The sequence below is a fragment of the Fundulus heteroclitus genome, chromosome 5, assembly GCF_011125445.2.
Source record: "Fundulus heteroclitus isolate FHET01 chromosome 5, MU-UCD_Fhet_4.1, whole genome shotgun sequence".
NCBI classification, from domain to species: domain Eukaryota; kingdom Metazoa; phylum Chordata; class Actinopteri; order Cyprinodontiformes; family Fundulidae; genus Fundulus; species Fundulus heteroclitus.
Window position 1 is genome coordinate 14,091,210 of NC_046365.1, and position 17,334 is coordinate 14,108,543.

The 17,334-nt window shown below is 43.2% G+C and overlaps 1 protein-coding gene across 1 annotated transcript; it reads right to left on the bottom strand.

The window, feature by feature from the left end:
• Positions 1-2,602: 2,602 nt before the first annotated feature.
• LOC118563127 (double C2-like domain-containing protein beta) lies at positions 2,603-17,059 on the bottom strand. The gene is made up of 5 exons (XM_036136981.1): positions 16,861-17,059; positions 11,397-11,802; positions 10,329-10,408; positions 9,764-9,838; positions 2,603-2,732 (listed from the first exon to the last, which is right to left on the bottom strand). Exons 2-5 carry the CDS (start codon positions 11,782-11,784, stop codon positions 2,619-2,621), a joined length of 657 nt encoding a protein of 218 aa, XP_035992874.1. The 5' UTR covers positions 11,785-11,802; positions 16,861-17,059; the 3' UTR covers positions 2,603-2,618.
• Between the last annotated feature and the right edge of the window lie 275 nt (positions 17,060-17,334).

A 17,334-nucleotide genomic window follows, 5' to 3' on the forward strand; every position in this document is an offset into this window, starting at 1 on the left:
CTGAATCGAAGTCATCCCACGGTGTTGTCATCTTCCTTCCTCTCGCTCTCCCCCGCTTTATTTTGTGTCTTATCCGTAACTCAACCTGAGTCCCACTTTATCTCCCGAATCGCTTTTGATCTCGCCAGCCATCGCTGTGTCTCTCTTCATCATTTTGCTACTCCTACTGCTCGTTTTGGCAACTCGGAGCACCTCCCATGCTGGTTCGTGGGCTGCAGATTGTGTCCTTGAGCAGAGGTTAGGTGGGTTTCCTCTTGTCTGAAGGGAATATTTTTGCTGTGATTGAGGACGAGAGAGAAATATTTCCCCCCCTATAGTGTACAGCTCAAGGACACGTGTGGTTTGCGTGTGGGTTTTCCGGACATAAGGAGGAGGGGCCACGTATGTTCTTTCCTGCCGGTGATTGCCCTTGACGTGCACACAAGAGGCCAGGCACACACCTGACTGCCTGCATTTGTATTTGGATGAGATCTGTCCGTGTGTGTGAGTGTCCGTGCGTGCGTGCGTCGGCGTCGTCTTTCCTCAGGACAAACATCCAAGCCTGTTATAAATGGGCTTAGTAAACTGACACTGATCGCATTCAGTACAAACAAAATGCGCGCCTGTATCCCTGAATCAACGTGCCGATGCATGATGAGAAGAGTGCCTCAAACTTTTTTTGTTGTTTTTTGGGCCAAGATGGCTACCTTTGACCTGATTTCTTTCACGTGGAGAGTGCTGTGGGAAGGGGAAGGTGAGGCAACAGCCAACACCCAGGCAGCTGCGTTGCAAAATGTATCCATACACCTTATTGAAAAGATAAAAAAAAAAAAAAAACAATACAACCACAAATTGTAATAGAATACGGTCACTTGTATTCAATCTTATTTAGTCAAAGTTTTTTTGGAGCTTCCTTTTGTTGTAAAGACAGCTGTCAGTCCTTTGAATAATGTTTTCACCAGCTTTGTGTATCTAGAGCCAAATAAACCATAAAAGATTTCTTCAGAACTGCCTGTCAGTAATATACCATACAGACCGCTCAGCTCATTACCTACTCACTTAATTTCCCAGGATGGGAACCAAATATGGGGAGCAGCCAATAGTTTCTATGCTCCTCAGCTCTGCAGCAAACTATTTAAAAACGTAGAAACTATTGGCTCTTTTGAATCAGAACTGAATATGTCACTGTTTATAGCAGCTTACCAATACAATCCAAATGATTCTGCTATCTACTCTTATATGTCTTAGCTTCCTAGATGGTTAAATCAGTGAGTCTCTTTTTTCCTGTAAAGCACTTTGAATTAACCTGTGTATGAATGAGAAAGTGGCATCTTTTTTCTCTGTCAAAAGATAATCCCGCCTGAGCTGTTCAGTTTTTTTGGACAACCGTGTCTTGGCATATCTGAATTTTTCCCATACGACTGCATTTTTGGCAGCTGATCAGTGAAATGCATTATGCTGTTTTATACCCTAACTAAAACGTCTCCACAAAACTGCTGGGTCTTTCTGATGTGTGGTTTTCATGATGCTGGTTCTCCAATGTTCTCTAAGATACCACTGAGGGATACACAGACCAGCATGGTTTGTAGTGGAATGACATTACGCACAGATCGGCCTTCTCCGGTGTGTCTTGGAGCCCCGCTTTTCTACCGTAGGGGTGTTTTTGCACGAAAAAAAAAAGAAGAAAAAACGTAGCTTGATTCGGGCACAGCAACATACATGGTGTCGGCACGGATCCGCAACGTCACCTGAAACCCAGGAGTTCAATGTTTTTTTTGCCCTCGTCTGGAATTCCAGAAAAAATTTGAGTCGAGCAGCCGGGTGTACGAGCTTTATGTAGAGCTTGCCATGCAGATGGAAAGCGCAGGATTTTTCTGCACCAAATAGCAGATTATAAGTAAGCTGAAGAAACTGAAAACAAAAAGAATACATAGATGCAAAGAAAGATTTATCCCATACTGGGGCTGGAAGACGAAATTTACTGCCCTACTACTTGGAGCTGGACAGGATTTTAGGTTGCCGACCTGCTCATCAGCTGACTGAATCTCTGGTAAATGGGGAAACGGCGCCAACCCAGTTATTTCACAGTAAGTTTACGCCATGTTGTATTTGTTGACGTTTTAGATTTCCCATCATTATGTGTCCATTGAGTGTCCGCATCGTACTGGCGATCAGTCTTCTCCAATGAAGGGATTTCGTATTTGACAGAAATTTACTGACAAGTTTCACAGCAAAGGGAGCTAATGTCGACTATGAGTGCTTCATTTGCCAGGCTTTTATTTCAAAATGTGTTTTTTTTGTTATCCACTTCACATTATCCACTACTTTGAGTTAGCATATCAAAGAAAAAAAGCAAAAAAATGAATACATTGACATTCATGGTGATAATGTGACAAGGTGCAGGAAAATCAGGGGTAGGGAATACTTTTGCAAGGCACTGCATAGCAATAGGAACGGTTCCCCTGTTCTGCCTGGCTGTAACAATGGGGCGCAGCGAGTGAGAAACACAGAGATCTGCTGAAAGCTCACTGGAGGGTGTGAAGTATGGTTTACCATCTTGCCCAGTAATGTACTGCTCATTTTGGCTGTTTGGAGAACTACACTAATGGCTGACCAGGAAGAAGTTCGCAGCCATGGACCTACCTGAGAGTTTTGGTGGTCATGTCGGCTCCTGTGATGCCATGATACACCAGCGTTTCGTTCCACACCGGATTCAGGGTGTTCTTCAAGGTTTTTGTACGTAGCTTGTTTGCCTGCAGAGGGAAAGCGAAAGGGAGAGAGTGAGTCCGATGACAAGACAAGCAGTAGTAGTTAAAAGCCAATGGATCAGAGTTATCAGATCCCAGTAGGAGAAAGGGAATAAATAATCATCAAGCAGTTAAAATAAATGACAAAAGAATGAACAAGGAAGATGGTTAAAAAATAAAGAGTGAACGGGGCATTATTTATCTCTTTCCCCCATGAAACATCTGCTGAAACAGAAGGAGACTGTGCAAGGCTTCCCTCACCCCACTTAGTCTCCTTTCTACTTCGCTACATAAAAGAGCTCTTCAGCTTCAGTGGAAACTCCAAAACACTGTTTTAAATCAAACAAAATACAAAGTACAGCAAGATCACCATAAAAGGTTTCCACGGGACCGTATAGATTCTGTTCCAGTGGATAAATATTGCGGTCACTTGTTCTCGTATTTCCAATAACTGTATTCATTTGAATGTTTATCTGTGCTTCTATTCACTAACATGATTTAATTTCCTCAAAGCTCTGGGTCAAACGCTCACCCTCGCACCGCAATCACAAAAATCTTGTTTTAATAACACAACACGCAATAACCCAAAGGCAGATGAGAGTTGCAGGATGAAGTGTTTAATTTTTGACTATTAAACGAGTTCAATGATGTTTAAATGAGACTGGCTGAAATAAAAATGAAAAGCCCTTTTTTTGCAAAGATGTCCAACTGCACTCATTGACTGTATGTTAATGCATCAATGACAATACACAACAACCAATTTCCTTATTTTCCAAATTAACTGTAATTAACACTCAATGCTATTATTACAAAAAAAAAAAAAACATATAACGTGAGTTATATGTTTATTTGCATTCACCAAAGCCATGAATATCATAAACTTTTCAGCTTTCAAGGAAGCATTTTAACCATTTGTTTTCTAGGTGGAACAAAAATACATCCAGGTTTAATTCATTTCATAAACAACAATTAGGTGGACAAGTATGAATTTATTTTCTTTAATCCACACAGGGTCAAAGTGATAGATAAAAGCCTAGATAGACACTTTCCACTAACATTAGAGCAAATGTCTCTAAGAGACTTGCACCTCTGCCACATGCATTTTGGAGCTGACAGCAAGCTTCTGGCATCATTCTGCCTGTTGGGACGTGAGAAAGTTAAAAGATTTTCAATATGGTTGGGGTCAGAGATTTGGGGAGCCCATTCTTTGCTTTATCCATTCCAAAACTAGTTTTCAACATATTCCTGAGGGAACACCCGTTTGTCTACTGACTTTAATTATCAGACTCAAGATACCAGACCCACCTTAGGATCACAGCTGATTGGTTAAGATGATCAGAAACCACCAACGTTTGTCTACCATGAACCTGAAAGTGCTTTTCACAATAACGTAAACTTTACATCACACAGGATTAAGAGGCTACTGACCAAAAAAGAAGCTCCAAAAGTGTCCCCATAGACCTCAACTTGTAGCTACTCGCGTAGAAAAGCCAAAGGCCTTCTGGTGATCAATTATGGTGAGACGAGACAAATTAAGCTGTTTAGCTACGATTAAAGACGCACATTTGGAAGAGTCAAAGTGAGGCTTTCAAGTCAAAGACCATTGGACCCCCCGTCAAGCACGGTGGTGGCACCACCATGCTATGGGATCGTTCTGCTGACCAAGAGTCAGCAGAATGAGTATAGAAGGGGGGACTACTTGCTAATTGTTCAACTTATTCACTGAAAATAAGAGGAGGGTAAAGTTGGACACAGGTGGGAGTTCCAACAGGACAATGATCCTCAACACACATCAGAACTGTTTTTAAAGTGGGTGAGGCAGGCTAACACCAAGTGTTAGAATCATTCACACCTCCTACTGAAGGTTTATGGATAATGCTCAAAGCCAGATCATTGCCAGGAAACCAACCAACCTAAATCAAATCTACCAATCCAAGGAAAAAGAGTGGTCAAATATTTAACCAGACTAAAGCCAGAAGCTTGAAAATGGTCAAGGTACAGCTCTCTGAGGCATAGACGGTGGCATTTTGAAACTTTTGTATCTTCCCAAGAAAACTGTTGCATAGCCATAATGCATAATTAAAAATACATATGCTTTAAAAACAGGTGGAAGTAGCAGGTACAGTTTTTCCAATGAAAAATCACTTCTATGCACAGACACTGTGCAAGAATCAACTGCTGAAGAAAAAGCTTGTTCACGATTTGCTGCTATAAATTTGGACAATATTGACTTTTCAGAAGAGGCCAAAACTGAATTATTTTGATGCCATCACACTCTCCATGTATGGAGGAAGAAAGGCTATACACATTACCCCAAAACGCCATGTCCAAAGGGTGGTGGCAGGCTGAAACATCATAGTGTGGGCTGACTTACAGCATTTGTTCCTGACTGACTTCGTAGAAGTGAAGGAAGGATGAATGGAGAAGTGATCGTGGATTTCCAAGCAAGACGATAGTCACCAACACACAGCCAAGGAAACTCTTAATTGACTGAAAGAACCAAAGATCGGATTGCATAGAATGGACCCTCAGGACCTTCAAGATCAGATGACAATTTGGGTAGAAGAATGGGTCAAAAATCCCACTTGAGCAAGGCATGTGACTAGTCTCTCCATACAGGGGAGATTTTGTCAAGACAGCCTTTCAAAACTTATTCCCTGTGTCATTCTGCTTCTTTTCCTCATAATTTGATTTGTGGAGGAATTTCAATTGATGTCTTTCTACGTGTGCATTACTTAGGCTATTGTTGGTATTTCATTTGAACAGCCCCATTAGAAATACCGAAACTCAGAAAAATGTTGAAGTGTTTAGTATTTATTTCACCCGTTGTAAATACGCACACATAAACAGCATGTATGATGAAAGTGATAAGGAATTTTGACAAACAGTTTTAAAGACAGAATAATATATACAATGTATAAAATAATTTCAACTTTCTTGAAGGGTGGCAGCTATATTTGAAATTGCTGTCATATTTTGGACCATTTGGGGACTAACAATAATTCCCAACAAACTCAGTCACCAATTTCTGGCTTTCCAAGTACATTGAAGTTATTATATTGTCCTCCCCCCTGGAAAGAGAACAGTTAAAATTAATAATAAAAGGCCATTCATAAATGGTCATAACCATCCATGATGAGTGTATGTCAAGTTTTCACTGTCTTGCTCTCTTGTTGAAAAACTACAGCATTTAAACATAACATATGCGATACTGGAGAATACTGTATATATACACTGTATGTTGATCCAGTGGAGGAATTGTGACCCTTCCTTTCTTTACGTGACTCCTGCTCATGTCAGAATCTCTGAAAACAAGCACCCCAGCCTCGTTTTCCTCTTTCCCCCCTCTGCCGCTGTCAGCCTCTTGCTCCAGCGCCTCGGGGCCAGATGCTGAACCCTGCCTGACATTTTTTTTTTGTCCTCCTGCATCCCATTGTTCTGTCACTGCTGCCTTTTCCTCCTCTCTCTCTCCTTTTCCCATGTCATTCCTCCCTTTTATTGTCTGTCTTTTTTTTTTCTCGTACGCCGGAAACTTCCTGCTTATCAGCTGAAAGCAGCCCCTTTGCTCGGGAGAAAATGCAATTTTTCATTCATATTATTTGTCTCGGTGACTAACGCAAGCAGCACCAGGATGGGCTCGTACTCCAAAATCCTAACCTTTTTAATTGAGGTTTTGTTCACACGTATCTTCCTCAAAACACCAGTTCCCTGTTCTTCGTCCTTCGCTCCCTCCACTCTCCCTCTGTTCTGGTGGTTTGCATCTGTTCCTAAATGTTTCATTACTAACCTTCCATCTGTCCATAACACTCTTCTTCCTTTCTCTCCATCTGTCTGCATCCTTTTCTTTCTGTTTTTTTTTTTACTTATATCTCTCACAGTTCTCCTCACTCAGTCTTTCCTCCCTAAAGCCGTGATGAACAGACCCCCTACTGCGAGCGCGTGCATCTTCCCGCCTGGGACAGGGACACGGAAAATACCAGGGACTGTCGTGGCACCGAGTATCACCGTGCCGGTGTTTATGCAAGAGAAGGAGAGAGGCGGCGGTGGAGGAGAAGAATGGGAGAAGGAGGGGTTTTTTTTTTTTGCTTCTCTGCGTGGCTGTGACTAAATCCTTAAGCATGTGTTTGCACGCGCACACACGCAAGGTCAGACAGCGCGCGCGTCGCACCGAGTGTCGTACATCACAAGGCAACACGCTTGGCAAACACCCCGATGAAGGAAGCCGGCAGACGGGAGATGAAAAGGAAGCAGGGGAGAGGAGAGAGAGAGGCAGGGGTCGAAGGGGTGGGGGGGTTGGGGGGGGGGTGGTCAGAGGAGACGCTAAGATTTCTTGAGAGCTCTCGTGCGGATGCTGGATTTGCATTAGTCATCGCAAAGTGCGCGCACACAGAGCGGGACGGGGAGGCGGACGAGGGAGTCCGTCATGCTCGCCGCGAGTCACGTGCTCCGTTAGCGTCCCTCCATTCAGTCTGGTTGGTGGCTGTTTAGCGAACGGGTCCGCGGGCGTCCCGTAGACTCGTCCGTGCCCCTCCGACCGCCAACACCCCCCCTTCCTCCATCAACACTCGCCTGTTGACGTGAGCCGTGTAACAATCCTCCCTGTTTCCATGACAACCACCTGCTGCTGTCCTCCCCTCGTCTGTCTCTGTCTACCCTGCCTCCCCCCCCACCCTCCCGTTCCCTTCCCCCCCCCCCCCCCCCACCTTTTTTTTTTCTCCCTCTCCTATGCACACTGTTGGTATTTCAAGGTCAGAGAGGGGCAAAAGCAGATGGCGCGATAGAGCCGGATATCTGGGTGGAAAGTGGAGAGAGGGCGCCGATAACATCGCACCAGGGAGTGCGGCGCGTCGCAAATCTTCAGGCTTAGTTTGGTTCTTTGCCGCTTTTCACACCTCAGAGTTCAGTCGTGCTCTTTGCTTAACCCTAACCCGACTCGGCGTCCCTCTCACCTATCATGACCCCCTCCGGTCCGAGTCAGCCGAGAGCTGAAATGGCTGACAACAGGTTGCACCCTACCACTGCCGGGGGGGAGTATAGGGCTGCTGCTGCTGATGCTGCTGTTGTGGCAAGCCTTATCTTTCTCGCTGCTTGAGCTGAAAACGAGACAAGAGCGGGGCAGCCGAGCAGAACGTGTCTTGGCTGGCTAAAGTGGAGGACCGGGTGAACTCTTGCCAAGTGGCATCCGAGTGAAAGGCTGAATTTGCGTCAGTGCCAGCCATGTTTTCTGTAAATGTTTGACACCCTCGTGAAAACTCTTTCACGACCCCTTTCGTTGCCGGGTAAACGCCCGAGAGGGCAGGGTTACAAAGGGGGCTATGAGCTAAAGTCTGTGTGTTCTCCGTTATACAGAGCGGCAGACTAGTATTAAAGCAATGTCCTCCGCTGGCTGCTTAGAGGCACAATTTTCAAGGCGTTTGCCCATTCAGCTGCTTTTCTAACATGTTGTTGCTGCGTGGTGCGCTGCAGCGCCGATTCCAGCTCGTAAACAAACAAGAACAACAAGTAGAGATTCATTGAGGCGTTCGCTGCTGAATTCAGGCTCCGAGCCGCAGCGAGGGTAGCACACCTTGAAACTGCGCCCACGCTCAGAGGCGCCGGCTGCTGCATGACCAAAAAGGAAGGCACGGCTTTTTGTCTCGCAATCTGAAAACCGGCGTCCAGCTGTCTGTCAAATAAAAGCTGTCCCAGCTTTTGCCGCCCCTATTACCAGTTTTCAGTTCAGCGCATACAAAGCGCGGGGTTTGGAAGTAGCGCACTAGTGCCACAATTGTTTGCATTTGTGTTTATACAATAATTTCATGTTTTTGTTGGGCTCCAGGTCAGTTTGCCCATTTATTCTTCCTGTCCCACTTCCTTGCCCTACCACCAAAAAAGACCATTTTGTTCCAACGCAATCAAACTGCGTCATATCAGTTTCCTATTGTCGTGAGTTATGGAGGTATTCATAAAAAACGTTAACATATCACTTAGAATTTAATTACATTTTGTATTCTTCTCTGAAAATACCTTTATATTTTCATTTATTTTGGTGCTGATTTAGGTTTGGGACAGTTAACACTTAAAAATTAAGATTGATTTAAGCCCCTTACAGACACCAAAGTAGCCCTAAGCAACAATGTACTGTAGACAGGGGACTTTAAAAAATATCTTAGAAAATAGCATGGGTCAAGTATGAAACGTCCGGCTGGAAGATTTGCATTGATGCATGACTGCCATGAAACCTCCTATTAAAAGACTATTATATTGCACACCTCCAAAAAGTCGGTAACAAAAGAAACAAAACTGCAAGGATACAAAACGGCATCAGGATTCAGGCATCCTCTGACTGTTATTGTTCATGAATATATTGTCACATCTGACTAATATGAACATTTTAATTCTAAGTTGTTTCAATTTGCCCATGTAAAGCCTATCTTGCAACCCCCCCACCCCCACCCACCCACTCCCACCATATATTTACAAGCTCACAGTTTCTGCCACAAAACTGCCAAAAGCAACGTTACAGAACCCCACTTCCAAAGTCCAAAGTAACCCTTTAAGACACGAGCATGATCGGCAGCCTGAAATGCGTCTTGTATTTTTATTTCCAATGTAATCGAACTATTCTCATCTCCACTTAATGCATACTGCTGAAATTTAAAGTACAGGCAAGTCTGCAATGATTATCTGTTAATTAGGTGATTGCCTTTATTAGGGTGGCAATATTGTCTGTATTCCTGAAATGAAACCTAGGTGAGCGAAATGAACCAAAGTGTGATATTTATTTAACGCGACTGTAATAACTGACTCGGAGCGCTCAGGTTTTGTTTTTCTTAATTACTCCAACTCCATTGTTCACCGCATTAAATTATTTATACTAAACCAATGACAAAAAACTAATTTGCACAGCTAGATGGCTGACTACAAAAAAAAACAACAACCCAAAGTCAATAATCTGCTGACATGATCCATGACCCTGATCATGGGTGTACAGGCCGGCCGGCCGGTTTGGACTCATGTTACGTTCATTGCTGTTGAGGTAAAGCTGGAGCAGTGACCTTGCTGGCTCCTGGGAGAAGATGGAGCTTGACGTATGGATCGGCCAGCCCGTTGGAGTCCATTGCTTTGAGACCCTGCGGACACAGGCACACACAGACACGTGCACACGTAAGACCAAAGGTGACATCACTGCGTCCCCAAACCACTTCGCCCAAGTGACAGAACAACAGAAAGTACAGGCTCTACAGGCTCTTTCTTTCTTTCCTTCTTTCTTTCTTTCTTTCTTCTTTTCTCACTCGCCTCTGAGGAACTCCCCAGTCAAGATTTACATAATTAACATCATGTGACAGTATGAAGCATGTAGCTTGTGGACGGCTTGTGTCCTTGTGTCTCCGCGTGAGCAGCCTAGCCGCATTACCCAGCCTTTCCCCCCGTCATGCGTCGAGCCGACGCGGTGAGCGGTGAAAAACGCTTCGACATTAAGGCTGCGAGAGACAACGGCGTGACGTCTCCCCTCCAAATGCAAAAGAGATGTTTTTCAATGGGCTTTCGAGGACGATTACGCACACACGCGCGCACGCCATCTGTTTCTATATAAAGAGCACGGAGAACACGGGAGCGTACCTTCGCCTTGTGAATAGTGCAGTGAAGGCAGTTGTTCTCTTGATCAAAGAGCAGGCTGAACTCCAGCGTTCCCAGGTAGGCTGAAAAACACAACACAAATACGGCAAATTACTGTCAGTCAGACGCGCGGACACGTTCAGTCACACGGAAGCAAGCTGGAGACGCTCTGAGTCATGTTTGCAGCAGATAGCTTCTGAAAAAAAAAAAAAAAAAAAAAAAAACATAACGCCGCCTTATATGAATTGATCTGTCTTGTTTGATTACTGTTTGGGAGAGAGCAGAAACTAAAGTCCCTCCACTGCAACCCTCGTGTAATAAATCATTGTCACGTAAAGTGGGAGCGACAGAGAAAAAGCGGCAAAAAAAAAAAAAAAAAAAAGGCCTCGCTCCACAAAACGCTCCATGTTTACCTTAAAAAGAAGAAAAAATGCATAAACTGAGCAAAACAGGATGACATTCTGTCTATTGTTGCAAAAAAACTTTCCTCGTTTTAAGCTTTGAATGGAGTTTTGTACAGCGAGCACAAATCTTCAAGCTATTTAAGTCTGAACTTTTATAAGAGCTGACATTGGGGAAAACAACCTCTGTGGCCTGATGAACTATGATATTTGTTCATGATAAATGCTTTGTTTGCATCATACGCTTCAATGCATTAGTCTTCTCACAAGAAGTTTTTTGGTTGTTCTTCCATCTTAATTGACTCACTTGAGCTTTTTGTTCCTTTATGTCCAAATCCAGAGCGAGATAAAGTCCTGATGGAGCTTTAGATGTTCAATCAGTTAAATAATAACATAATTTGAGCATAATATGTTCAGTATTTTTAATCTATTCTACTTGAAATGAGTAAATATTAGATTATTATTAGCTCTTGAACATTTTATAATCTTTAGTTGAAGTCTAACCACCTTTAATCGAGCCTAAATAAATTGTAGTCCTGACAAATTGACAGATATCTGCTCTCGTGTTATTTATGATGCAAAAACTCTCTGAAAAGGTCACGAACTGAATCCCAGCAGATCAACAGATCAACAGCCAGGCTCTGGCACCGGTTGCTCTCTAACGACTCACTGTCTTCATCATCCGAGTCGAACATCTCCTCCCTGTCCCCGTCGTTCTCCCCTTTCTTCTCCCCCTCCTTGAACCCTCCACCCGTCTCCCCGTTGAACGTCTCCTCCTTCAGGATCTTCTTCTCCCTGGGCGGCGGCGGGGTGCACGGGTAGTCGTGGAAACGGGGGAAGAAGTCGGAGATCTGCGGGATGGGGAGGATGGGGCCCGGGCACACGTTGATGGCGAAGTGCTCCTGCATAGAGATCTTGACGGGCGAGGGCGGGGGAGGAGCGGCCGGGTGGGGCGTGGACGAGGGGGAGGTGGCGGACGAGGAAGGGCTGGGCGTGGAGGCGGGGGGGATGGCCAGGTGGGAGGTGGAGGGCGGTGGCGGGGGCTTCGAGAGACTCATCTGGACTGTCAAGCGGGACTAGGGAGTGAAAATCAGGAGGAGAGGAAAGTCAGCGACGGATCAAAATGTCCCTTTGAGTTCACATGCAGCTTTCTGTCTGTTTTTTTTGTTTGTTTTTTTTTTTACAGCTGCTGGATCTCATCTACACAGCAATAAACTGAGCTCAGCACACACCTCAAGCATCCTGGAGAGACAAAAAAAAAAAAAAAGGGAAAAAAAAGAAGAAGAAATATCTCCAAACGAGCATCTGTTTTCATTCTCAGATACAATCTCAGAAGCCAAAATAGAATTTGCCAGAACCTTTGGCACTTGGAGTGTGACTCACACATGGTGTCAGCACACCAAGTCTACACGCCGAGTGAGTATTCAAACGTGGTGCTGTGAAATGCGAACGAATGATGTCGCTTGTGCCTCTGCACGTCACTCTAATCCCTCTCCTATCGCTCCCTTTCACGGTTCTCCTCATCTGCAAAAATAAATAAATAATAAAATAACGCCCTGAGAAATCTTTAGATAACGCAGTTCGAGGCCAGTCTTTCACAGGTTTGTTACTACATGGAGCACAGGAACGGTAAGCGGGTTGTAATTTCATTAAACCAAGCGCTGTCACCTAAAGTTTTTCTGACAATGATTCAACAGCGGAGTGGTTCACTGTAACAGGGACTATGTCAACACCTCTAAGAGGCGGTTAGGTAGGCGGTTTGTCATTCTTTCACTCTTTCACTCTGGTGCATATGTCCATCTCACCACTAATTAGTGGCAAACGGCGACTAGTGATCCTTAACTTATTACTTTTACTACAAAAAAAATAAAATAAAATTCCCAAGGTTTATGCAGGCTTTTTTAGGCTTATATAAACTGCCTTCTTTGAAATAGTATTATCTATCCTATATATGAAGATGATATATGGTGAAAACTTTCTTCATTTATAAAAATCTTATGCTTTTTTACTGGTCTACAACCAGAGACCGTTTACTGTCTTTATGATGTTTTTATGTTTTCATGATGTAAAGCACTTTGAACTGCCTCGCTGTTGAAATGTGCTATACAAATAAACTTGACTTAATCTAAACTGTTTGTTCCAATTCTGATTCTAATTTTGAAAGACAGACTTTTTGGTCTTACATCATGTATCGGAAAACTCGCAAAACAAAGTCAGAAACTAATTCCTCCCGACACTAGATGTCTTCGGATGTCTTTTATGTATCATTTTCATGGCTGCCAGTCTTATGCCGTGTTTCATTTGTCCTAGAAGTCGGACCGTGGAGCTGTGAGTGACGGCCCAACACCTGCGTTAACAGCGTTCCAGTTGACAAAGTGAGAGAAGTCGGGATTCCAATATGTCGATGACCAGGAAATCTGTTGTAGTACCTCATACGAACGTCGCGTAAAGCCGTACTTTCCACATGCAAACACCACTTTTAATTTTTCCGGTTTAGAGTTGGAGCCTCTACATGTAACATTGATTTTAGACGCACTCTTGCAACTGTGTCATGGCAAATAAACACGTTTTCATGACGGATTGCTGTTGGTGACGCGAGGGGCTGCCATATTGGAAACCGAAAATTCGCTTTAAAAAAATTTCTCTGACTTTCCGTGTAGGAAGTCCAACTTCAGGGAGGCATTCCGGTTGATTCTTCCGAGCTTCAACTGCAACTAGAACGCAGCATTAATTTGCCGCAGCAAAGTCTTTCAAGCCCCTGCTTCCAGTCCAAATGTAGCCAAAAAAATTATTAAAAAAAGTGAATTTCTCCATTGTGAGATCAATAAAGCCTATCTTATGTTATCTTAAAAGGTCAGAAAGATTTGGCTGACGTAAGACGATGCATTGGTTAAACTACTGGCTTACAGATAATCTTCTTAGCTGTATCCTGCTCCTATAGGTGAAGCCAGTTAAAGAGCTACTGTTACAAAAAAGCTTTGTTAAAGCTAATAATAAGTACTCCTGGACATTATCTTCTGCATTTTGTGTACGTCTGCTCTGCCTCCTCAAACCGCTGGGCGGCCAAGCCACGTGGTTGCTCACACTGATTCTGACTTTAATAGAGGTTTCTTCCAGCTTAAAAGTAGTTTTTCTTTTCCACTGTCACCACATGCTTGTTAGCAATGAAGGATTGCAACAAGGTTAACAGCTTGATGCATTGAGCCATCTGCTGTCCCCACATGCTCATTTAGGTGGAAGGATCTCTGCAAAGTCAAAGACTCAATAAATATGAATAAATATCTTGGAACTTTTTGCATTGTAAACTGAACTTGACAGAATTGCATCATAAGTAGGATCAAACCGGAATAGATACATTTCTTAAACTGGATCTGTTTTTTGTTGTTGTTTTTTTTTTTTTTTTTTGCTTTAGGATTTAATTAGTTTTAATCTGGAGCAATATAAATAAACTGTATTGAATTAAATTGAACTAAAATGAGACTCCAGAGTCTAGAAATCCTTCCAAATAATGAATGATGTTCTTTTTGCTTGTTGCAAGAGCAAAGCAACTTTTTCTTAGGGATTATGATTGCATATAGGATAGTAAATCTTTTCTAATTAAATCAATATAATTTAAATAAATAAATCTAAGGGTTCAATGGTTTATTTCATTGTAATGTTGTTTTAAATAAGTTTGATTTGTGTTTGAGGTCAGGGTTAGGCGCCACCATTGCCGTTTTAGGTTTGAGGAGTCAGAGCATAAGACCAACTGGGAAAGAACTGAATCACATTGTCTTGTGCAGCCCTTTGAATCGTCTTCTTACTGAAAAGTGCTTTATAAATAAATTTGCCTTGCCTTGAGACTGATGGGGCCCGATAACAATGAATCCGGCTGGATAAAACGAGTTAGGTTATTGGGTTACACATATCAGGCTATTTCCCTAAAAACAGATTTTTATTTTTTGCTTGGTTTTAGAAAAAAATCTGCATCTTTAATGTTTCTGGGATGTTGTAATACTACCAGCAGGTGAGAATACCATGAAGAAGACTCTGAGTGTAGATAAGCGGGGCTCAAGGCTCATCTTTCATTTTACAAAAGTTGCTCTTTCCTTTCTGGCATTTAACGTCTTGAGCCCAGATGGGAAGTTGAATGAAATCAGATTCAAGTCAACCTGGGACAGATGTCAAAAAAAAAAAAAAACTAATAAAAAATGGCTCCACTGTTGTTAAGGTCTCAAGCACAGAAAGCAGTAGCAGGCATTTATAAAGTAAGCCTCCATGTTTAAAAAAAAAAAAAAACTAGACACTGGGTCTGTGTACCCCTTAATATCACGTTTTCATTTTCTTCTTCTTCAACTGTTGTTATAATGTATCAAAAGCTTTGCTAATTTTTTTATTTTCCTCCATAAATAAGAACTTTTATGAATTATGGACATCATTTTCATACTATCTGCATGCACACATTCTAAACAAAGGTTCAGGGCATTTGGTCAACCAACAAGTGGTTAGGGGAGGGTGGAATTTAACTCACAACCTTCTGATTCCCAGAGGGCTAGTGTGTGATCCTCATTTCAGCCAAATGACTACATGATAAATTGTGACCCCTGAAACCCCTTCAAACGAAAATAACTCCAAGCGGTCAATACCAGTAGACACAATTTACTGGAGTCACACCACCACTTTTTTTTTTTTCCAGTAGACTATGAGCAGATTGTAGAAAATAACTTTAAACAACTGGATGCCAAAGCAGGTACAGCCATCCCTAAGCAAGGTAAGAACTGACACATGGTCAGCATGAAACAGATCCAGCTATCACCAAAAGTACCAAGGTACCAAATGGTCCAGGGATGATACCTCACAAATATATTTTTAAAATGTTATTTCCACTTTGGGAAGTGTTTTTAAGACCTTAGCTTTTATCACCAAAAAGTTTGCATGTGGGAGGTGCAAGGACAGCAGAATATCTCAGACTTAAGGAATATATACTTGTTAGCGACTGTACCTCAGACATCTTCCTGTGGGTGTATTTTCACCTTTCAACCACATTTGCACACTATTTAGATGGAAAGTAATGTCTCTCTTTTTTTTTGTCTTCTCTGTGAAACTGAGCTCAGTGGGTAAGTCTGATTACTGGAGCTGTTACTTGGCAGTGAAAGCTTCCAGCGTGTTAAAAGAAAAAGGTTTTTCATTTGGGGCGAAGAAGTGTCGAGGAGACAAAAAAAAATACAGAACGCGTGTTTTTTTTTCTTAAACTTTACTTTGTTGGCTTAAAAATGTGTTAAAAACTCAAAAACACAGACATTTCTGTACTGTTGCCCTGAGAATATCCACATAATATAGTTCTTGCCACATTTAATAGTCTTGCATGGGAATCTACCACTCTATGGTGCCAACATGTAGTTTCATGTCACAAACTGCAATTACATAAAGTTTGGATTGATACGTTTGTAGTAAAAAAATAATCTGCTAGTAAAAGCAATCCTATGGTTAGTGTAACAGCACCTTTCAGAGTTAAAAGGTAGAAAATTGAGAATGATAGTTCATTTGACTGAAAAATATGTACAACTGTGTCAACATTCACCCCTGGTTATTTCTGAGTTATCTCATGCTGCTGACACCTATTGTCAAGTTATGACATTTTAATTTTTTTTAAAGCCATTGAAAATCAACAGAACAAGCCCGACACAGACTGGAAGCGCAACAACGATGTTTTCTTCTCCTTCATGTTCATTTCTAAAACATGGCCTCAGCTCGTCCCAAATCTTCCCAGCATATGTTTCTGTAAACTGAGATCCTCTTTAGAGACGCACCGGCGCCCAGGCTTAAGACGCTACCAGCATCGCCCCACCTTTCCGCCTGCGCCGGGGCGCCACTTCTGTAGCATGAGCACATGGGTGCAAGACTCAACCAAGATAAGGACCCCCAAAGTGTCCGCTCACGTCTCCAGCACTCATTCATTCGCTGTTACGTAACAACACCGGGACCCACCGCTTGGTACGTATGTCCCCCCCCCCTCCCCTGCGTGCAGCTTACAAACTTCTCCACCTTCGTTTTTTTATTCATTCAGCATTTAGAGACATGCAAACACATTTGTAAGCACACTTCCAGACATGCACGCACAGCACCCACTCAGGGAGACGGCCAGTCCAACCTACCCAGGGACAGTCTTCATCTGTGCCAGCGCTCCATCTTGCCTGCGTTCACATCCTCTGTCTCTCACACTCTGTGGAGCATGCAGACCAGCTCTGAGTCAATATACCCTCTCCGTACTCTCTCTCGCTCTATCCCTCCCCGTCTATGTTCATCGTTCGCTCTCCTCCGTCCCTCCCTCTTTTCCTTCCCCTGTGGTTGTGACGTATCTGGTTGAATTCCTCATCAGTGGCTTTCAGGCTGTTTCATATGCTGTAGTCACTCACTTTCTCAGCAGTAAGGACATCTCTGAGAGCCAAGTGTGGGGTGGTGGGGGGTGGTGTGGGGTGGGGGGAGGCAGGGAAATGTGAGTGGGTGGATGGGTAGGCGGGTGGGGATGGTCAGGTGAGGTGAGGGGTTGTGGGTTTGTGTGGATGAGGGATGTGTGGCAGGTGTAAACAGAAGAAGGGGGGGGGGAGAGACAAACCAGCGTTTTGCGG

Excerpts from the sequence above, each read along its gene's own strand:
- LOC118563127 (XM_036136981.1), bottom strand. The coding sequence starts at position 11,784 with ATGAGTCTCTCGAAGCCCCCGCCACCGCCCTCCACCTCCCACCTGGCC. Across the intron at positions 9,839-10,328 it reads GCACTATTCACAAGGCGAAG|GGTCTCAAAGCAATGGACTC; the intron begins GTACGCTCCCGT and ends CTGTGTCCGCAG. Across the intron at positions 2,733-9,763 it reads TTCTCCCAGGAGCCAGCAAG|GCAAACAAGCTACGTACAAA; the intron begins GTCACTGCTCCA and ends TTCCCTCTGCAG.